The sequence below is a fragment of the Branchiostoma belcheri genome, unplaced genomic scaffold, assembly GCF_001625305.1.
Source record: "Branchiostoma belcheri isolate BF01 breed outbred unplaced genomic scaffold, Haploidv18h27 scaffold38, whole genome shotgun sequence".
Taxonomy (NCBI): domain Eukaryota; kingdom Metazoa; phylum Chordata; class Leptocardii; order Amphioxiformes; family Branchiostomatidae; genus Branchiostoma; species Branchiostoma belcheri.
Window position 1 is genome coordinate 1,992,652 of NW_017803998.1, and position 23,112 is coordinate 2,015,763.

The window sequence follows — 23,112 nt, forward strand, 5'->3', positions numbered from 1 at the left end:
CTTCTCTCAATTGAAAAACTAGCAATGCACACACACCTTAAACTTATATATAATATCTTTACTTTAAAGTAAACACATACCTCGAAAACTGTACATAATGACCATAAAAATCGTGGATAGACAACTATAAAATAAATCAACCCCCTTTAACTGAAATTTTATGTGGAATACGAAAGCACTCGGCGCAAAATGTTTTGAAAACAGGAATTGCTACCTTCCAGCATAGTCAACTGTAGTGTTTGTGAGGTTTGCAGAAAAAGAAGTCCAGTCCTATTTGGGGTGGAAAAAGCAGTCCGGTGGATTCTACGAAAGACCATAGGTACAATCTGTGTGTGTGTGTGTGTGTGTGTGTGTGTGTGTGTGTGTGTGTGTGTGTGTATTTCGAGTTTCTATGGGTACTTAGAGTTTCTATCAGTACGGTCTGCCTATTTACTGGAAAACACAGGAAAAACACCGGAAAACACATATAGGAGCCTTAAATCATCATCTTCGATACTGCTCATCCCTCTATGAAGAGGATTATTAGCAGCTGCGCGGATTAGTAACTGTGTGCAAACAAAGGGTAAGCCTTATACGGTAGGGATGGACGTAGACAAGTGCAAGGACAGAACAAGTGAAAATCAACAGTGTTTAGCTGGGCCGTTATCTCATCAATGCAGGGTGTATTCCGGTAGAATTAAGCCTCCTATATGTGTTTTCCGGTGTATTCCGGTAAATAGGCAGATCCGTGTTTGTGCCAAAAATACGTGGTCTTGGTCATTTTGATACTATTTTGACTGAATTGCTCTAAAATGGAAACGAACAAGCTTTTCAATTGTACATAATACATTGCAGATGATAATTGCAGAACGAAAGTATGGTCACCTCGACATAACTAGTTTCAACCGTTTTGTATCGTATCCATGGCGTCCTGAAGCTTTGAGGCCACCATCTTGTTTACGCAAATTTTTGGCGGCAAAAATAGCTAATTATGTACACGGCCACATTCCAACAGGTGTTTTGAACCACGTGGAGATAAAGAAAAAGGTTTGATCGATACACAATTTCTTTCAACGAATATAACCTCAAAACGCTAAACAACTGACTAAAAGGACATGCACACACATTTTATATAATGTATTATACTCTACAAGCGCACCACACATTAAAAAATGTTGTTGAAAACGCGACAACTTGATACTTTGCTAAGCCTGTCTAAAATTAGGAAGGGCCCGTCCCTAATACAGAAATAGGTAATTTCTTACGGAATATAACTTGACATGTTCGTACTAGTTGCTAAGGAATAATGTCAGCCAGACAATGTACTGGTTTACCTGCAACAAGAGCGAAGTCGCTACTCTTCCCAACTGTCTCGCCATTTTTGTCTTCTCCGAAATTCCCCAGGTGAAGAAAATCCGCACTTTCTAGTTCAAAACATCACCAGAACGGTACAAATCCTCGGCGAACACTCCCAGACATTCTGCTGCACACTTACTAAGACATTCCATAGACGAAAACGTCTAAAAAGTACCCAGAAAGTTGTGAAAAAATCAGCCCAGAGTATTCCCGTCGTACGAACTCGCCATTTTGAATGGAACATACCAAACTTGTTTTTACACAGGTGTGCAGAACGGCCGTGCATAATTAATGTGAAGTTGGTAATCCTTCATGAGATATCAAAACCGGAAGTTCAGCTGCAGTACCATAACAAGCCGCTAGGGGGTCCAAAATCTAATCATTTCCAATTCTCATTAACACCTATCCACCTACCCAGTATCAAGGCAATCCATTGAAGCCTTCTCAAGTTATCGTGTCTACACACACACACACACACACACACACACACACACACACACACATATTCTTGGCGAAGGTAAATATAACCCCCATGACATGTCATGGAGGTAATAAAAACTAGAAAGGTAACATTTGCAAAGCAAATGCATAATGTTTAACTATATTTACTTATTATGTTTACCGAAGCCCAGTCACTATGTTTTCGATCGAAGCATTTGTGGATACGCACCATGTGCCCGCGTTTTGCTTGTATGTATGTCGTAACATTGATTACCGGTTATTTTTAACGTCTGATTTAACGGTTCCGGTTGTCATTCTGAGTTTCATTGCGAGTTCCTTGCGGCAGATTAAATAGAATTTCATAAGTTCGTGGGTACATGTTCTAAGCTGCAGGTGTAAATGTTGACCAGTGTTAACACATCCTGGAACGCTAAGTCTAACACATAAGGTTTAACACCATCAACTATACATAACAAACAACATATAAGAATATACAATAAAAAGCCCGGACGTATAAAATCTCAGATTTTACTTGTTGTTAATCATAAATACAAAATATCAATTCGGCCATGAGAAAAAAATCTTAATCAAAAATATGATACTACATACTATTGATATAACACAGCAAAATTAGAACATTCCTCACGTCAGCTGATTTTTTAACTTGACCTTGGTCTCTCCAACAGTAATTCGTCTAAAAAAATCATGAACACCCGCCCATCTTTTAAGAGTTTTTGCAATGATCCGAACTTACCCCGCTATAACCACACAAAATATAACTTCCCAGGTAATGCATAGTCGAAGCATTATAATGCACACAAAACACTTTTATTGCCTTGTCTCCAAAAATACAGAGAATACAAAAGTTAATAGTTGACATTGACATAAACTGCTTTGGAATATGAAGTACATGACAAAACTAAAAGTAAATGTATATATACTAGTACTTAAAATGCAGAACAAAGCAAAAACAATTCAGAATTGAACTGGCAATGAATTAAAAAATGGATTTTCTTTTACTCTAAGCCGAGTAAGGACTGATACATAATGTCAATAAAAACACAGCACACTCTGTTTATTTTTTTGTCTTAAGCCCACGTGCTTCTTTCGTGACTTCTAGTGACTAAAAGTGTAATGCCACTTCATCCCGCCAGGTCGCCCACCACAGTGATGTACATGCCAGCGTTGTTGATGGCGTTGACAGTGATATGATATTCCTGCAATAACAATATAAGACCTTCAATGATTTTTTCCTCTAAGGATACATGAAAAATCAGATTGAAATAGAAAAATTAACATCGGAAATACAGTGAAAAAAACACATTTTACAAGCCGTGAGTCGTGAACTTTTTGATACCAAAATACGAATTCAATCTTTCAACATTTCTGGCTGATGGCGTCGTTTTTATTCTGATGTATTTCTTTAATGTATCTTTCAGCAATAGTTGAATATAAATGGCTACCGGATACAAGATCGCCAGGTCACGTCTTTGATCCCAGGCATTACTAGCTAGAGATGTGTCCCTGGGGAAGACGACTACTCCGCACAGGTGTGAACGGGTACCTGACTTCGGTTGGGGAGGTAAAGGGTGATGAGGGAGAGGGATGGGCTCCACCATCTAAAAGAGTACACTGGACACAGCGGATACTCAACTCACGGTCCTTATGGCTTCGAAAAAAAGTTTGGATCTTTAGCTATTTTAAGAAACGTATTTAAATGTAGCTTACCTTTGTCTGGTCCAGACTGGAGACAGTCATGTTGGTTTGTTTCGTCTCGTACCAAAGTCCCGCCTTACTGCCACCCTCCACCAGACCCACTGATACCTCGTAGTACAGGTCTGAGAAAAACAACATTACAGCATTCTCAGGTAAACATTATACAATGTAGTTCATGGTTTTTGTCTTTCATTATAAGTTTTTCTATTGCACATTTTTGCATGGAGGCTAATTACAAGGGAAAAAGATGACCAAACAACTGGTTGACTTAATTATTGTAGAGCAAAACAACAATGTCACAAACGATTAAACAAAACATACACGTGCACTTAGATATGTTAAAGGCCTATTGTACACACTTAACTTACCAGCATTTGAAGAGCCAAAGACACCTTCCCAGTTGATCAACATCGTGCCTTGGGCTTCCCATGTCAGCTGTAGTCCGCCTGAACAAAAATACATCGTATGCGGGCAAAGTTTCTTCTTAAAGTTTCTAACACTGTGATGGCATGACTTACAGTTGCTTTACATTGGGGACTGAACATCAGTTTGTCCCTATATTGATCACTCAAAAAGAAAGAAATGTATAGATAAAAGTCCAGATAAAATGTCACGTTAAGTCTAATAATCGTCTATTAATCGACTTTGTCGTTTTATATATCACACGATAAAGATAAACCCACCGCTGACAGAAGGCCTCCCCTGAACCGCGATGTTGACCTCCGTGGAGACAGAGTCACTCTGCATCCCGAGAAAGTTCACAGACCGGACACTGACGATGTAGGTGGCCCCGGGAACGAGCTGCAGGTCAGTCAGGGTCGCCGTGTGCTCTCCTGTCCAGGACACCTCTTCCCAAGCCGAGGTGAAGTCTGGACCCTCAACCATGTACTATAGAAATGATAGAACATTTGACCATGTACTACAGAAATAATAGATTTTAAAGGGTTTATGGCGATAAAATAACGTTCTTATTTGATAGTGTTGTGATGTACAAATTATCAGTGGTTAATGTTGCCATCTATAGCTCAGAAAGTATGCAAATTTTCATCTCCCATACACTAGGCAAAGGTGATTATGCATCTTGTATGATTCAGTCGCTATTATCTAAAATACAGTCATAAGCCTTAATGTCGAAATCATTAATTTTGAGAACAATCATAGAGATAGAGGTACAGTAGGATAATACTCACTCCATAACTTTAACTTCAACGCCTAAAGCTTCTGTTGACCATAAAGACTGAGAGCTCGTCTGTTTGTAGAAACTTAGAAACGGTGATACCACAGGGACAAGACCTAAGAGTGTCTTTCAGCGACGTATAAAGCAAACATTTACCTCGTAATAAGAAATGCCGGACGGGTCCTCGAAGCCTCCCCAGGCGATGTGCAGTTTGTCCGGGGAGTACTGGTAGTGGTTCCTGGGGGCGTACTGCGTCACCGGCTCGATCACAACCGTCACATAGGCGTGCTCGATACTGGGGGGCACGGAGGTCAGGACAACTCCGTCTGAACTGGCTGTGGCTGACTGTAGGATTAAGGAGATACAATCTCTAATGAAAAAAATTGACAACATTTTTTACCTCCAACTAAATGGACCTTCCTGTCAATCTGCGGTTACATCATTACCCTCCAACATTTTGTGACTCTAGTAGTCGCTCTTCTGTAGTGTAGTAAAAGGAAGGACATGTAAGAAAACCGAAGCAGGTAAGTAGACACGGCGAAAACAAAACCCGCCACTTCGCTCACTCGGTGGTTTATTCGATGATTTTAGCAGCCCATCGTGCCCTATGGCAGCATATACACCAAAAGGGCTGATCATTAACCCTATTATATACTTTTCCTTTCCATCACTCACCTGTCCAGCGTGGTTGTGACAGCGCACGATGACATAAACCTTCGTGCCATGAGCGATGAACGAACGAGAATCAATGCAGGCGGATTTCCCGTCTTCCTCGATGTAGCTTGTTGTGAACCTCATCAAGTTGGCCAGATGTGAGGATGTACCTGAGTAGAGTACAATCAAACACACACAGTTTGTAACTATTGTAGCAGTCATTTTGTTATGCTAAGAATATACAATTAGGAACTGATCACAACCTCTACTAACAGAAGGTATACAGCCATACCATTATCATATAGCCAGATGAACATGACAAATGAAAAGGCAACATTTTGCCATAACCATCGGTTATTATTAATCTGTATTCACCAGTCATTATTGCACAAATCGCTTCGCTCACTCGGTGGCTTATTCGATGTTTATAGGAACCAACCATGCCTCATGACAGCGTATACACCACAGGGGTGGTCATCAAATCTATAAACACATATGCAGCTATATATGTATTTTTTTCATTTTTCGCATCCTAATTTTATTTTAGTAGTAACGTACCTAAAGCCCATTCACAGTAGTTGATGCCGCTTTCGTCATCAATGACGTCAGGCCAGCTGGCACAGATGATGTCACTGTTCTGGTACTCCAGGTCGACTGAATCCTGCTCAGGCCCGTCGAAAACAGTTCCTATCACCGGGGGAGTCAGGTCGACCAGCGCTGGCTCAGAGTACAGCACTGCAAAGAAATAACCATGTTTTATACGTGGGGTCGTGTGGCGTAGCGGCAGAGTGCTCGACTCGGAACCAAGAGGTCCCGGGTTCGAGTACTGACATGCCACCGATCTTGTTCCCTTAGGAGAGGCACTTTACAAGACTTTCCTCAGGTAAAAATAGTATTGTCCTGTCCTGTATTTGTACTCTGTGTTGATGGCGGCATAACTTAAGTTGATATAACTTGAGTGTGCTGTCGCCATGTTTGGTTATGAAATGTTGGAATAAAAAAATAATAATCATCTTTTGGTCGTATTTCAGTATAACAGTAAGTATTGGCTAATCACTGAAGCAAAGCTACACAGGTTGTCAGCAAAGCAATATTTACGTAAGATTGGTAAAAAGAGCCAAGTCGACGACTGTTAAAGTGCTGTAAAATGATTTTTGTACGATTTTCAAAAATATACTTCAATATTTCTGTCACAAGACAGCTAAACTCTGTATGACGAATCCATGACGTTCTCTAGAATGCCTCCAACTTTTGTTTTCATAAACTTAATATTACAATGGTTGCTTCTTGTTACTAAATATGTGATCACAAGAAATGAATGTGAAGGAAGAATTATGATGTTCACCTGCTGACCCCCCTGCTCCATTGGTGGCCACCACAGTGACGTGAACATAGGACCCGTGTTGTAAGAACAGGTTGCTGTTCTGTGCACTCTCTTGGACTCCAAGGGGCACAAAGCCTTGCAACTGGGTTCCACCTTCAAAAAAAAAAGATAACGATTCAGTATGGCTAATTATGTAGACCAATTCATATTAAACTCTCTACAAAAGCGAGACAATGCCATACTTTCCTGACATATAAAAAATACAGTTATGAATATATTGCTTACGAGTTATTATAATAGTATTAGCATAATTAGAGTGTCTTCACTGTTATTTATGAAAATTATATTACAATCTTAGAATCGATTGAAACTAGCAATAGTCCAACTCATATGTATGTACAAATTATTATACAACATGCTACAATCGTACAACTGCTACAATTGATATGCTTTTCAGTATACATACACACATTCTCAAATATCAATGTATAAATGCTATTTTCTCAAAGGCCAAAAGCAGCAAAGTTATAGGAAATATCTCGCTTTTCCGAGCCTAGCCGTCAGAAAGTTGGGAAACAATCGAAAAATATCAATGTGTTAAAGCTGCATCGGTTAGATTGACCACTTAGACTACCTCTGGTAGTGCCAATTGCCCATGAGTAGTCCACAATAGGAGACTCAGGATCCACCATGCTCCACTTGGCCGACACCGACCCCCAGTCTGACAGGGTCTGGGCCGTCAGGTCGATGTAGCCTTCATACACGGCCGTGGAGTTAAAGTGGGTGGTGGTGTAGGTCACTGGCTCCACCTGGCGAGGAGAAAAATAAATACATGTAAAACAGGTTGACACTATTTGGTCTGATACACTGTGGTGTTTTCGAACGACACATTTCTTACAAGATGCTATCTTCCTTTTCAAAAGACATTTCAGACTGCATTGGAAACTTGTTAATGTATTGGAACTGTACTGTATGATCATGATAATACCCGATTGAATTACATAATGAATGGATTATTACCCAATGACATGCAATTGTAAAACATAACTTATTCCGGTATTACACCAGGTCCTGGTTTATGTTTAATGCCATGATTACAGCAGTACACATTCCTGGCAACTTCCTTCTACCACCCAGGGCATACCGGGTCACAACCCTGTCAATCAACTGAAACCCAACCTCTACCCACTCACACTCCTTGCTGCTGAGGACAAGACACATACAGACTCATCCTAAAGCAGCTCCACGAAAAACAATACTTCCATCTCAGAAGTATTAACAGTACAGCCTTGAAAAGGAAACCTCATGGATGGCGGCAATGTAAAAGTATGAACAGAAAACGGTTTCCTACCTTAAAGTTATCCAGTGAAATCCCTGCCTTCGTCCCAACAGACTGGACGGTGACAGTTGAGCCGGTGCCGGCAGCAGTGAAGTAGAAGATCTGTTTCTGCCAGGTGTCCCACTGTTCTGTAGAGGTGGTGTCGACAGTGGACACCTGTCTGTTCCGCAGTTTGAACACCTGATGAAGACCTGGGGCCGTCAGCAGACCTTCTTGGGTCAGACGGGGGACGTCCGTGGTCGCGTCATGGTTTACAAAGAAGGAGATCCTGTATTCTTGATCTGTGATCAGAAAAACATCATTTAATCACATTAAAGTATTACCTATAACCAATAGTATGAAGAGTACAAAAAATTAACTACTCTGATTGGTTAATCACACCATCAGTTCGGCCAATCACTATTCAACTCTTCATGCCAGACTTTCCAATTTTAGAATCATTTGCTGATTGGTCAACGTTTGATAACAACCAACCAATCAGCATGCATGTTATGACTTACCTGCCACAGTGGTGAAGGTCTGAGACATGGTGCCATGTAGGAGGAGATGAGAACGTCCATGTTTGGTCTGGAAGTCATCAGTGGGTAAGGACGAGATCTGCTGTACCACAGAGTCACCTTCCAGTACCCAACCTTTAAGAAACAGTTAAGATCATTCCTTTTAGTTCCTTAGAAAACTTATAACATCAGTCAATACGTGAGCTAGGGGTGAAATTTTATCGGGTTAAACGTTAAAATGAGCCCTGTGGTTGGTCAGTGCCCACGTAAATATCTCTTGATCAGAGCGTATACAAAATTTCCACTGAAAGGATTCCGCCAAATTGGGATGAAAAAAGAATAGAATAACGTCTTTATCGTCCAGCATAAATATCCAATTTCTAGACTGAAAGAAGCATCATTTCTCAAGTGAAACTAATACCATTCTTGATATTAAAAAAATACTCGAACCTTCTTGTCCACTGACAATGGTATCTTCAAATGACGGATTGAGGAGCAGGTTCTCCCCTATCTGCAGGTTGGCCTCTGGTATCGGCGGGAAGGTGTCCACAAGGAACCCGTCGGACACGGCGACTGGTGACTGGTGCCCGGCGGCGTCCTGACCCTTCACTTTGTTGTAATAACGTTGTCCTGATATATATAATTAAAACCTTTAGAAGTTATATATGATTAAATACACGCAAAAAATTTTATTCTAGTTCAATGCCACTCTTTATGTATATCCTGCACCATGCTGGTGTCCCTTTTTGCCTTTCAGCGAATTATAACTCAATCATTTGTAACATAGTCTGATCCCCTTAAATAAACTGGTGGCTATCAGAACAGCTCAACGTAGAGAATGAAATATGTTGTGCCAATAGACTTTTTTGAAATCATTACTTGAGCTATTCAGTAGCCCTGGATCCAGGTTTCTTACATAAGCTAAACATGAACAAGAATGTTACTCTGAGGTGCGCCATAGCAACATAATACATAGCAGAAATAATAAACAGACTCCGAGTGCTAAACGGTTTTTATCCTATTTCTCACCATTTGTTAGACTACTTCCTAATGTAGTAGTACCCTCTTGGACCAATCCGGTGTCGGTCCACCCCATGATGTTGCACTCCGATTGGCTGTTGGTTTCTCCGATGCACCAGAAATGTTTGTCTATGCCCGAGTCCAGGTCGTTGAATCCATGCCAAGATGCTGACACCACAGTTGATTCCGACGTCCACGCAATGTCCCTGACATCTGCAAACGAGATACAACAACTGGATGTTCTTTTGCAGTACCAAGGAAAGTCGGTAGGTCAAAGAGGTAAACTCAAATTTCATATCAAATAGCCATTCAAAGTTTCTTAAGCTGTGTCATCTAACTAAAACCGAAAACTTTGGCCTCTGGGAAGAACAGATTGAAATTAACCTAACACTAATCGAAATCCTAAAAATTGTTACAGTTTCGAAAACATCACCTTCTTAACGAAGATGTTTGAGGTAGCATCCTATGCCTTTCGTCGGTGACTTAGGCAAGAAAAAACAAAATGTTTGCTCTAGCATTTTCTTAACGTTTGGAAAGAAAAACATTTTCCTACCTTGTCCATCAAAGACGACGCCTGCTGTCGGTGCTACCGTGTCCACCATGACACCGTCGCTGTGGAAGGTACTTTGCAGCCCGGCGAAGTTGTACGGCCGTACGGAGGTGTAGTACGTCCTGCCTGACTGCAGGCTCAGGCCCGTGAAGGTGTGGGACGTGGCGGTCCCGGAGACCACGTTATCCGCAAACCTCTTCACGTCTTCTCCTGGAGGTTAGTTTGTCGAAAGGTGAAGTTATTTCAACCAAGAGGAACGTTTCAAAACTAAGATTCCATACTTGGTGAAATCTTTTTTTTTTAGTTTTTGGTATTAACTAAATTCTTGTTACTAGTATATTGATTATTGTGAATTTCTCTAATGATAGTACATTATTTATGCATGCATTTTCCTCTGACACACGGTTTACAGCTTATGAAACCTAACTTCTAGTGTGTGACATTTGTGGTCTGTGGTTATATATTTCCCCCACTCACGTTTTACTCAACTGTAAGGACGCACAATATACACACGCACATACAAACAATACCTGCTATTTTCAGTTATTTTAAGTTTAGTAGATTTGGCATGAATCTGAGTCATTACAAGTAACATTCACAGTTACTCTCTTACCTCCAGGATAGGTGCCCAGGGCCAACTCAAAGCGCTGGAAATGACGGTCGTTCCCATCATTGATGGCGTCCAGGAAGACATACTCCCAGCTGGCACTCAGGCTGTTTGTTTGGGCCATGTACTCAATATCGTGTTCTTCTGATGTGGACGTCAGGTCTTTGATCTGCAACAAAACCATAACGTTACAAATCCGTGCCTTGGTACTGAACACGACTAACACAAAAACACCTTGTGTGCTGAACACTATCCACACAAAACATGCCTGTCCTCGGTGCTGAACACTATCCACACAAAACATGCCTGTCCTCGGTGCTGAACACTATCCACACAAAACATGCCTGTCCTCGGTGCTGAACACTATCCACACAAGACATGCCTGTCCTCGGTGCTGAACACTATCCACACAAAACATGCCTGTCCTCGGTGCTGAACACTATCCACACAAGACATGCATGTCCTTGGTGCTAAACACTATCCACACAAGACATGCATGTCCTTGGTGCTAAACACTATCCACACAAGACATGCATGTCCTTGGTGCTAAACACTATCCACACAAGACATGCATGTCCTTGGTGCTAAACACTATCAATACACAAAGAATCTGTCTTTGGTGCTGAACGCTAACCCCACTCACAAACATTTCAATTTAGTATAACTATATTCTTTTATACCGACCTTCCTCGAACTTGATCTCTTTGGTGGAGTTTGATCAGCTCTCACAACGTTGGACTGAAACTCCCTGTAGATGTTGTCCGTGTACCAGGCTCTTACGTAGAACACGTAGCTCACGCCAACTTCCAGGGAAGCTTAAATTAAAGATATTTTGATAAAATAGAAATTACATGTATGCCTCTAAGGTAGACATCGAAATTTAGTGAAAGAAAAGGCATTTCAATATCATGAAAGCTTACTTCCAACTGGAAGGGTGAGAACAGCGCTGGTCTCCAGACCTACATCGTACCAGACACGGTCGTAGACAAGATCAAACAACCCAGAGCCAACCGTTTGTCCCTGGAAAATGTGGCAAAAAAAACAGACATAAAAACATAAAATTAGAGAACGTATCACGAAGCACATTTTATAGTCCATGGAATTTTTTTGGAAACAGACTAGTATCGACCGATGACTAGGAACGGCTATACTGTAAACCACAGTCATCGCTGGGATCTGAATCTTGAAAACCCTAATTGCCCCCTAAACGGACATGATGCCGTACTTACACTGATCCCAGCGCTCCACTCGTATCTGTACGGTCTCCCGGCAGACCCTATTGTAGCCTCCCTCCAGTTGGCCGCCAGTGCGCATGTGGAGTAGGTGAAGCCGGCGTCAGACGTGTCCCCATTGGTCAGGAGGCTGTAGTCGGTTTTGTCATAAACTTCAATTCTGGAGTAGCTTGAATCAGCTGAAATGAAATAAAAACAGTCATAGGACATATGGGTCACAACCCTGTCTTTCAACTGAAATCACCACCCACCCTCTTTTTTGCTGAACACACGATATATATACATACAGACTTGACCTAAAGCAATGGCGCTCATAACAAAATATGGTCAAAATGATGAAGTTATGCAGCTATAGTGCACATACAGTTGTCCAGTTGTGTGCATGTATTTCCGCTTGGCCGGGCACAGTTCTGGTTGAAGGGTGCACAGATACAGTGTCCGTAGCAGGAGTGTGCATCGCACCGACGGACCAGCGCCAAACTCCCGGTGGAACCAGAGGCAGGGACCGCCTGGAAAGCTGAGTGGGCCACAGTACTGGCCAAGCCCGCCTATGGGGAGACACATATTACTTTTAATGAAACATTGACTTTATAATACATTAATCGAAATACGGGACGGGGGGCGATATCAACTTACAACAAACTTTGAATCTTCGTAGAAGTCACACAAGCAAACGCCGTGTCCTGAGCGATTGATGGCTGATAGCTAAAGGAGACTGAATGATGCAGTCAAAATTCTGGTAAGTCCAATTTTTGGAGTCTATTAACAGTAAAATTGTTCCACTACGTAATGATATCGTAAATTTTATATACAAAAGAGTATACGCGTAAATGTGTTACCCCGTTGATGGCCCATAGAGAGATGTACATGGTGCTGTATCCAGTCACTGCACTTGACAGCTGTACTGTTCCTGTGTAGACATAGCCTTCGTCGTTCTGCTGATCGCCGACTTGGTTGCCATGGGCAAGAACTTGTGGTGAACCATTCTGTGAAAAGGAAAAATTGCACAGCGTAAGCTCATGGATGAAGTCCCTAAATTTCTAAGCAGGAACATGGTATTTTCCCTCATATGCAAATGAGTTTCACAAATATGTAAATGAGTTTCACAAATATGCAAATGAGTTTCACAAATATGCAAATGAGTTTCACAAATATGCAAATTACCACAGCAATATGGACACAGTATACGAAATCAAATTAGGACGCAATTACTATGCTGATGCTTATTTAAAAGAGGTTTTACCAGAGTCTTGTCCCTTCCGAAGAACCCAGTCCCGACTGCCACCATGAGTCTGTCTATCCCGGAGTGGTAGTCACTGAAGCCAAGCCAGGCCAGCTTCAGGGTCGGAGTTCCGCTGTTATCGTAGGTCATCCAGCTGTCCCTGTGCCTGGTCAGCCGGGCGGCGTGGTCAGTGTTGACCGCAAAATGCCCGGTTAACGGTTTGGACGTGTCAATCTGTTTATAGATAAATCACAGAAATAGTTAGCTAGAAGTGACAGCGTTACTGCTCGATATCCGATCCTCAGCATGCTTTAAAGATCGTAATTCGACCAGTGAACGTTCCATTTTCCATCTGAAGTGACGAAACAGAAGCTTTATGCACACTTTAAGGTGCAAGAAGAATTGCAGCGTTTAGAACGTAGACTTTTCAAATGAAGTCTAGATTAAATACTAGAAACTGCTTGTCCTGAACGTCATGTTTAATGTTATGGATATCTTTTGTTGCGACAAAACTGTTGCACTTACCAGTAGAGATCCAGTTTGTTGTTGAGTGCAGAGCCTTGCGTTGTTACATCCGATCACCTTCGCAACGTAGTTGTTCCCATCATCCAGTTCGAGCTCGGTGAACGTGTACTCATACACTGTGCCGTTGAGCTGAAAAGGACAGTACGGCTTGTATTTAAGAGCAAAACATTCCATATAGGTACTACTAGTTCTTTGATAAAACCACGTATTGTCCCCGAATTAAAAGGAAAAATGATGTCTTCTAACACGTAATACTTGACAGGAAGCGTAGTGCTTTTTCCATAGCAGATAATGGAAAGCAAAAGCGACTTCAGTAACGTTTTTAGCCGAGAACACCGATTCACCCCTTCTCTTTTTGAGTGTGTTGGGCTATTTTACGTACAGAGGTTTCGCACCCGAGGCTAATGCCTGAAGGTCCTTCATACACACAGTTGTAAGTTTTCTGTCCCAATCCAAAAGGACGAATGCAACTCCAAACACTTAAAGTTACATTGTTCAAACACTCATTTTCTAGTTCCAAAATGGTACTAAGGGGTACGAAGATCGTATGACAATTGTACGAAAACCGTACGACATGTAGCTGTAAGGCCGTAAAGTATCAAGTTGATGGTTAACACACCTTTATGTTGGCGACCTCCGCTCCGTGATGGTTGGACAGAGAGACGTGCTGATCCACCACCAGACTCTCGCTGTCGTCAAACCGCCATTTTATCTTCACACCAGACCGCCATGTTTGTGTTCCACTCACAAAGGAACCGTGGGTGTGGTCAAAGTGCACGGCTGTCGTCACGGTCGGTGCAGAGGTGTCGACTCGGAACCCTGGCGACATTATACAAATGTCAAGTTTTACTTATACCTATTCCGCAGGTTTTCTCCTACATCTGAGAATAAAGAATCTAACTTTGTCAGTTGGCAGGGTCAGAATTAATTTTTAAAAATGGTTTAACTTCTTTACCGTTGGATGTGGTCTCCACAGACATTCCCACACGGTTGTATGCCTTCACGGTGACGTAGATCAGGGTGTTGACAGGAAGGGAGAGTCCTGTCTTCACAGCTACATTCGTCAGGTGGAGCTGTAAAGCAATGCATCACGTAAATCATTATACTACAATTAACATCTTGTTCAGCCTTTCAGAAATCATACCTTCCAGACTTCCAGTGTTATCGTGACCTTCAAGTTCACCAGGAAGTATTTTGGGAAGTGCGGAGGGATTGTATGATGTACTGTAAGCGGGTATTACACCACTTTCCAAATACATGCGCTGGGTCACCTTCGGGTGGCCTTCCCTTTCAATTAACTACCAAAATCACCTCCCACCCACCATGAAGCCAAAACAATTCGGACAGACCAACCAACCAATGATTTCAGCCACACAAAACAATACTTTAGTACCTAGAAGTGACAAACATCAAAGTGTACTAACCCGTGTTACTCCCAGGATGTTACTCCCGCCCGGTGTAGTACCAGCGCGCCATTCATAGTAGGCCAGTCCAGAATGGGGGTCATTGAACCCGTACCAGTGGGCAGCCAAACTGCTCCTGATGTCGGAAAAGAGGGAATGCAATGAGAGCAGAAAACATAGAAGTTGACAGTAATCAGATTGAAAAAGTACATGTAGACACATGTAGTAGAGCACATGACTACATTGTGTAATATACATTTCCGCCACCGATAGGAATATTCAACTGTATTCGCTATTGGTAGATTTCACTTTTTTGGGGGTGAGCCCTGCATATCTTACCCAGGTAGGTCTGATAATAGTTACCTAAATCATAAAATGCCAAAAGTAAGCATTGCCAGGCTTACCTGACATTTATCGCCATTGGCAAATGCAACTATTCATCTACAAATGCAACTGTTTCTGTTGGGAAAAAAGGAACTTTCTGATGATTGCACTGCATCTAACCAATGTTTCAGCACCAAGGACAGAGCCTGCAATGCTTGTTACAGTCATCCAATGCAATTTCTGGGCAACAAAACTGGAATGTTCTATAGCATAATTTTAATCTTACCGTGACATTGTTAATTGCTGTGTGGACTGTACTTACGTTGATGCCTGGTAGGAGGCCTCCTCTCCCTGAGCCCCATCCAGGACTCTCCCGGCGACAGGCGGGGAGTCGTCGGGGATGACTCCGTCAGACGACACGGTGGTGCAGAGGTCGGCAGCGTTACACGCCGTCACCGTCACGTAGTACGTCTCTCCTGGGGTCAGCTGAAGGGCGTCCACACGCGCAGCTGTGGAGAAAAAACAAAGATGCTCAATCTTGTTTCAAACGTATAAGAGGTACATTTTTATTCATTTTCCATACAAAAAAGACACACAAACATATTGATGAATGAATAAAGCTTCCCTGTATAGTTTTTTACATTGAATTAATACTGATGCCCCATGGAGTAGTTAACGGGCAAAACGAAAAAAAAAAAACAGCCCGTAAGCTACCTGGCGGGGTAACGTGACTAGGAGGACGTCGCTACATGAGACGTCTCCGCCCCGAAGGCGTTGCCAATAACTTGCAAATTTAAATCCATGCAACATACATATAAAGTTAATGTTACCTTGTAGAATCCCGACGTTTTGTGGGGCAAGAATGCCGCTACATCCGGCACACACCCCGACGCTCCACGTGTAGCTCACCACGGCAGAATGGGGGTCGTGGAAACCGTCCCAGTGGGCGTGGATGGTCGTGACGTCGTCCTGATAGTCTATGTCGTTCACGGCGCCACTCGTGGGTCCGTCGTACACATTCCCGGCCTCAGGCGGGGACGTCTCCACAACCACGGCCCAGGACGTAGCCATAGTCATCAGCCCGGCTCCGTTATAGGCCTGGAGGTCGTCAAAGGAGAACTTGTCATCAAGGCTGAAGACCTCACAACGTTGTTAACTTTAGATATTATTTGCTATACGATTTACTATGATTACAGTACCTATGCCTACTAGTATGTGAAAAAAGGGAAAACCAAAAGGATCATGCTGGTGATGATTTGAAAATCCAAAGGGTGAAAAAATTTTAATTTTACCCATTAGCAAATATCATTGGGGGCCTGAATAATGTGTATAACTCTGCCAGTTTTATGTATTAGATAAAATGGATAGTATTTCATACCTTGACGGACACATAATACTCGTGCCCTTCATGCAGCTGAAGAGGACTGTTCTCATCTGTCTGAGCCTCCGTCTCCTCCACCCTAGTGAAGGGGTAGATGTCGGCATGACCCGCCCTGGAGCCGACCGCCCACTCAAAGAACGACACTCCACTTTCTGTGTCGTAGAACACACCCTCCCAGCTGTGAGGGCAAGAAATCATGGTGTCAATGTTCAATGGTATGTTATAATGTGCATATTGATAAGGATGTGTATAAATTCTATTTTTCATACGTTCTTAAGGTCACATGTCATAGATCGGCCTGCGATTTTAAGACCGTAACGCCCGCAAGAAGACTGTGACAGAGCCAACCGACAAGAATTAGCATTTAGCAATTAACGCGCTGAATTTAGCAGGACGTAATGCACGACTGTTCTAACCACGCCATGAGCGATCGAACGACGCATGTGGCCGGAGCCATTATTGTTAGAACCTGTATCAAGTCAGTGGTATCTGAGGACACTGTCATATTCGTCTTAGGTCGTCTAACGATTTTGATATAGAATTTTGAAGCAGTCGTTGCGATAGAGTTTGTACAAAGATCTCAAGAATTCCCTTTAGTTTGCGACCTTGAAAAGATCGTACGACGATCGTGCGACTTTACCTTGCCGACACTGCTGACGAACTGAAGTGGAAACTGCCCCCGACGTTGATGTGAGTGTCCGACTTCTCAGGCGGTGTCGTGTCAACGGTCACTCTCTGGGAACCTTTGCTGGTCGACAGTCCGACAAAATCCCAGGCTAAAGAGAGAAAAATTGTGAAAAGATCAGTAAGTAAAGAAAGAGATTATATAGGTACCAAATTTCTTCTGGGATATTTTCGAAAATGCTTTGTGTTTCACAGGCCGGTATGCTAAGGCTAGGCTATGTGCTTCTTATTATTTTTGTTGTGATAATCTTTCGTTTTTACTATCTTTTGTTTTTATGTACCTCTCACAGTGGCATAGTATGACCATCCGTGTTGCAGCCTGACGCCGTGTAGTAGAACGTGGTCTGTCACTCCTACATCTGTCCAGGCTTGGATGTCTGATCCTCCAGCGATTGTACCTGAATAGACAGGGTACAATGTTAAAGCTCATCATAGTGACTGGTTGTGAATTGAAGGGAGCGAAAATAGCACCGACCACCCTGTATATGCACTACTTGTAGCAGTAAAATACATTTATTATGCATGGGAAGGATGCACTAAATAGACTAGATATGTACATCTTCATCAAACCGGGACGGGAGCCGCTACAGACTACCAACCGTCCAAAAACCGTTCTTGAAAGCGCATGTAATAATTTTTGTCCATTAAAACGGAGATAGCTTGCTAAACTTGGTGATTATTCTTTGGTAATGGAAAATGACAAAGCCTTATGGTACTGTTTACACCATCCATGGGACGGGTCATTGAAGTCCTCATTACTTACCTATGGCATATTCGTAGTATTGTATTCCTGTGTGGTGCATAGAAACGTCATGTTCTTCAACATCAACAAATCCATCCCACTGTACATACAGCTCTGTAGTCGACACCTATCAAACAAGAAATCGGATTTTTCTGACTTACAAAAAGTTCGGGTATAATATTCGGGGCCCATTTCCTGTGTCCGGCCTTTTAACCTCCTACCATTCTTCGTGTCAATCTCACCCACCCACGTGATGTCAACCTACTCTCAAGTTCACCCCCTACTTTGTTTGACCCTTCATTCTGTCAATCATCCTTCCCCAACCCATGTGCTGTTATAGCCTACCCTCTAGTTTACCCCCATTTCCTTTTTCTGATCTTTTGACCCAGTCATTCTGCCCCCAATAATGTCGAGAACAAACTCACAAGCTCACAACTCAGCCACCCAAAACAATACTTCCGTACCCCCAAATAAAAAAAAACAACATCTATCAGTAAATTGAAGAACAATTCAAACAAAATGTACGCACAAGTAGGCAGCAAGAAGAAAACATGGTGAATTACCTGGTAATTGGATTTATCGTTGGAGCCAATCCAAACGTCGGCAGCATCAGCGTTGGGCGGAGTCACGTCCACCGTCACCCCGCTGCTACAGACGGCCGTCTCCGGCAGCGTTTCTACCCACCTCTCGTACGTGATGGAGGTCTCCTGGGCGTGGATACACACGATGTACCGCTTGTTATGTTCCAGGCTCAGGTCATCCACGTTGATGTATTCCTATTGGAGAAATAATACGATCAGTTACGTTGCGTCCTTGGCTGCTTGTAGTATTAAGACAGACATTGGCAAATCAATCACAAGCAAACTATCAATGTAGGTACAGGACTTGGTAGGTAAGCATGTATACTTACACTGGTGGTCCGTCCACACACTATCATGTCCTGGTGATCACAAGGGTTAGGAATACTGAGGTGATGTCCGGCCATGGCCGACAGACTTGACCCTGACTTGTCCTCCAGGACGGCCCACTCGTACTTCCGGTGACGTAACGTCGGCCAGACGGCAGACAGCATCGTTGTCTCACTGGTGTAGTCAATGTCGTACTCTGTCCAGTCTGCGTTCAACTCAAGTGTGATGTTAGCTGTAAAAAAATGGATGGTAATCCAAGATCTACAGAACAAGTAAAAAACTTGAAGAAGAGGGCATCTTAAAAATATTACTTCTCGACTTATTGTATTTCCAGCAGGATACAATACTATACTACAGGCTTCGTTCCTAAGGCGTTGCCAAAAAATAAAAATATACTAGTACTTACGGCGAGTGTCTATGACTGTTGAGTAGTTGAGCCCTCTGTTTGTGTCGGTTTGTTCACACTGGACGATCTCCGCGGAGACGGACGCTGACAGCCCGGTGTGGGCGTGTCCTCTCACCACCAGACTCAGACACTTGGTGAGATCACGGGGCAGCCCGGTCACGGAGAAGGAGATCTGGGGAGGAATCCAATGGCAGTTAGAGATGGCAGACTTCAACCCCTTACCCATACATGTGTACTTTTCTGTCATTCTTCTATTCCTACAGACAAAAATAGTGCTAGGGAGGAAGAGATGGAGAGAGAATTAGAGAGAGATAGATATGGAGAGAGAAAGAGAGATGGAGAGAGAGATGGAGAGAGAGAGATAGAGAGAGAGATGGAGAGGCAAAGATGGAGACAGTGAGAGAGAGAGAGAGAGAGAGAGATGGAGAGAGAGAGAGAGGAATCAGATATGAACAGACACATGTTTCAGCAGGATGGGCCGAGACGGAGGCCACTACAGACTACCAGAAGTCAACAGTGAAATAGTGAGCCAAAAGAATCCAACAAGACAGCATTCTTATCAACAAGGTCTTTGTACTTACTGTTGTTTCATTGGAAGATGTTGGAGTAACCGTTGCCCAGTCAGTCAGTAATTTTCCATCCTCTGAGTCATCAGTAACGGCCCAGTCATAGAAGTTCATGACGTCATCAGTAGGGTAGTACAGATCACCGAACTTGTCAAAGATGACGTCAGCACTCCTGGTGCCTGAATCTGGATACGGACTGGTGACGTGAAGAGACCCGGGAAGGGGTGGATCTGGGGCCACCAGGAAGCCGGAACTGTAGACTGGAGAAATACATGTAAAAAGAAAATGATTTCTTGGGCATTGATCATTGGTTAGAAGATAACGTACAACTGTTGGTGCTTTTACCCAAACACCATCTTACATGCACATATCGTAAAGGCAAATTCATTTAATCTGTTAAAAGGGCTAAAATAGGAATGATTGGCAATTCTTTTTAACCAACGTGTTACTTTGGATTTTCCGAGACTTATAGAATGAATACCGATACTTCTAGCTAACTCATGATGGCATATCAGCACAATAGAAAGTGCCTGGCAGTTCGATCTTCTAGTTTGGAACTCTCCTTACTATACTAGAATTCCTTTAAATTGCAAAAAAGGGGACTAGATACATGTTCTTTCAATCGGGACAGGGGTGGCGACAGACTACAAACAGTTAAAAATATTTTGCCACAATGATAAATTTAGTACTGTAATACCTGGAGCAAAACAGCCAGCCTGATGACAAAACAAGACTTTAGACTTGTAGAGGACTTCGGGAGAGAGGTACACATTGTCATCTGCCGTCAGTCCGTGGGTCGCCATGCCGAGGTTCACATAGTCCTGCACCACAGTCTCCTCCCCTTCTACCTCCTGCACGATCGACCATTGGACGTGGGTCACGTGAGCTCGATTGGCAGGTGGGATGGTCCAATGAGCAGCCACTGCCTTCCTTGACGTCTGGTAGATTGACGGCGACGTGGTGTAGCAAGCAGAACGGATGGTCTGAAAACAAACGTTAAGCCTGTAAAGACCTTTATTAAGTATCCTTTTTTAAAAGTAATTAACATTCATTTAGAAAAAGTATAGTTCTGTATGCAACGGAAATTAAACAACGAAAATTTAAGTACCATACCTGTATCTGATAAAGTTCATCGTGCTGGTCTGAAATATAGGACAACAGAATGGTTTATTTTCTAATGAATATTCGGAATGTATGATATTCTGTGTTTAGATACAATTCTAGTGACATAATTCTTGTACTAACACAGAACCATAGTAGGATAAAAAGTAGCTAAAAAGAGCATACAGCATGTGTTTGTGGACAGTGTAGTATTTGTGTATCATGTTGTCCATTTTCTAACTGTAGTTCGACTTTGTTTAATAAAAAACAGAAACTTATTAAACAAAAAGTACCAGAACATTCCATCCCGTCCGTGACGACCGCTCCTTGAAGAGAGTCTCCGTCCTGCAGAACCGTTATTCCGTCTGAGGTGACGGTTGTGTCCCCGAGACTGTTACTGGCCTTCACCGTGATGTAATACGTCTGGAAAAGTAACATTTACAAACACTCAGTTTACATAGCCTCATTCAACTTATGTTTCGTACCGTAATAACCTAAATAACTGTATTAGAAAATGGACAATAATGACCTCAGAGAAGACTGTACTCAGTCAAAGAAGGGGTTCCTTTACACGAGAGAAAGGCCCTGGAATGATGACACCAAAAACTTACTAATCTGCTAAAATGGATCATCTATATACTTTAGTGCGGTGTCTTAAAACGATGATATGAATCTTTCTTTAACAGTGATTGGGGCCGATATCGACTTCTAGCAACCAGTGACCAAATGTTTACGTCACACTAATGGAAGACCTGAGCTTATGTACGTTGACGTATATCATGTACACTTATGTATACTTATGTATACTTATGTATACTTATGTACATTAACGTATCCTGAACAATCGTGTCCACATGAATCTTATTAACCTTCAATGATAAGTTACTTAATCTGGCACCGGATTTTTATTGCTTATGGGGATAGGCAGCATTGGGGAAGGTTACAGAAGACTGAAGACTGAAAGACTGGTTGAAAATGTAACTCAAAGTGTTGGAAGTTAAATCCTACTTCGTAAACATCTACCCTACCTGGAAGGACGTAAGACTGAGTCCAGTCCTGCTCCACTCCGTGTTTTGCCCAACAGAAGTGAACCCGACCACGTCCGTACCACCTGGTGACGTCCCGGCTCCCACCTGGTACGAGATGTCCCGATGTTCGTGTAGGAAGCCGGACCAGCGAGCAGACAGCGTGGTGGCGGTCGTCTGGAAGTCTGCATCTGCCGGCTGAACAAAATGTAGACCTGTTAGCAAAGCTTGCACAATAGATTTGACACTGACAAAAGCAATACAAAACGTACACCTTATATTAGTCTGCTAATACTTTAAAGGTTGAGCCCATGCGACGTATTGTAAGAACGTCTCTTTTGAATCTAATTCGTAGAATATATCTCTGTCTAAACTACCTAGTAAATGACTTAAATGATGGGAACTCGTGTCTTTTTTCTCGAGTTATCCACTATTAAAAACGAAAACGCCTCTGCAGTTCCAAATCTAACGGCTAGGAGTCCAAGACTGAAATACAATTTGCGATGTTGTTTCATACCTGAAGATAATCGTAGACAGGAGCCTGTGGGTCAGGGTTGATGTCCTCTACCACACCAGCAGTAGGCACGCCCTCGTAATGAACGTACGGAGAGGACGTCACCACAGTGGTCAGTCCGACAGTGTCCGTGGCCTTGATGGACATGTAGTAGGTATGTGTGCCATGTATACCCCACTGTAGAGGAAGGACATTTTCTTTATTACTCGTGGGTAAGTTTTTTTGTTTGTGGGTTTTGTTTCTGTTTCTGTCCATGTATCGACAGTAGCGTGGTTTTGACAGTTGACAGGGAGGTCTACCCTAAAGGTTCTGGAAGTCTAAAATTTCCAATTTCATTTTACACAATACAATATACGCAGTGATTACATTTTGACGATGGCCCAATACTTTCAAAAACATTTTGGCATCGTCCTATATAC

The 23,112-nt window shown here is 42.6% G+C and overlaps 1 protein-coding gene across 1 annotated transcript in view; it reads right to left on the reverse strand.

Annotated features, from left to right (window-relative positions):
- Nucleotides 1-2,425: 2,425 nt before the first annotated feature.
- LOC109476568 overlaps nt 2,426-23,112 on the reverse strand; it is a 38,619-nt gene continuing 17,932 nt past the window's right edge. The window contains exons 28-67 of the mRNA XM_019777553.1: nt 22,697-22,870; nt 22,183-22,377; nt 21,448-21,577; nt 21,167-21,195; nt 20,751-21,036; nt 20,069-20,313; nt 19,488-19,659; nt 19,084-19,313; nt 18,737-18,949; nt 18,195-18,300; nt 17,713-17,829; nt 17,388-17,523; nt 16,745-16,925; nt 16,197-16,464; nt 15,689-15,875; nt 15,064-15,178; nt 14,595-14,712; nt 14,259-14,458; nt 13,640-13,768; nt 13,136-13,348; nt 12,732-12,878; nt 12,257-12,440; nt 11,890-12,071; nt 11,581-11,680; nt 11,345-11,475; nt 10,667-10,829; nt 10,057-10,263; nt 9,513-9,716; nt 8,934-9,113; nt 8,487-8,618; nt 7,999-8,267; nt 7,282-7,456; nt 6,669-6,800; nt 5,882-6,058; nt 5,345-5,493; nt 4,826-5,014; nt 4,176-4,380; nt 3,861-3,938; nt 3,505-3,614; nt 2,426-2,993 (exon numbers count right to left, since the gene is read on the reverse strand). Coding sequence (XP_019633112.1) covers nt 2,919-2,993; nt 3,505-3,614; nt 3,861-3,938; nt 4,176-4,380; nt 4,826-5,014; nt 5,345-5,493; nt 5,882-6,058; nt 6,669-6,800; nt 7,282-7,456; nt 7,999-8,267; nt 8,487-8,618; nt 8,934-9,113; nt 9,513-9,716; nt 10,057-10,263; nt 10,667-10,829; nt 11,345-11,475; nt 11,581-11,680; nt 11,890-12,071; nt 12,257-12,440; nt 12,732-12,878; nt 13,136-13,348; nt 13,640-13,768; nt 14,259-14,458; nt 14,595-14,712; nt 15,064-15,178; nt 15,689-15,875; nt 16,197-16,464; nt 16,745-16,925; nt 17,388-17,523; nt 17,713-17,829; nt 18,195-18,300; nt 18,737-18,949; nt 19,084-19,313; nt 19,488-19,659; nt 20,069-20,313; nt 20,751-21,036; nt 21,167-21,195; nt 21,448-21,577; nt 22,183-22,377; nt 22,697-22,870 — 6,633 coding nt within the window. The 3' untranslated portion in view covers nt 2,426-2,918. The remainder of the gene's footprint in view (nt 2,994-3,504; nt 3,615-3,860; nt 3,939-4,175; nt 4,381-4,825; nt 5,015-5,344; nt 5,494-5,881; nt 6,059-6,668; nt 6,801-7,281; nt 7,457-7,998; nt 8,268-8,486; nt 8,619-8,933; nt 9,114-9,512; nt 9,717-10,056; nt 10,264-10,666; nt 10,830-11,344; nt 11,476-11,580; nt 11,681-11,889; nt 12,072-12,256; nt 12,441-12,731; nt 12,879-13,135; nt 13,349-13,639; nt 13,769-14,258; nt 14,459-14,594; nt 14,713-15,063; nt 15,179-15,688; nt 15,876-16,196; nt 16,465-16,744; nt 16,926-17,387; nt 17,524-17,712; nt 17,830-18,194; nt 18,301-18,736; nt 18,950-19,083; nt 19,314-19,487; nt 19,660-20,068; nt 20,314-20,750; nt 21,037-21,166; nt 21,196-21,447; nt 21,578-22,182; nt 22,378-22,696; nt 22,871-23,112) is intronic.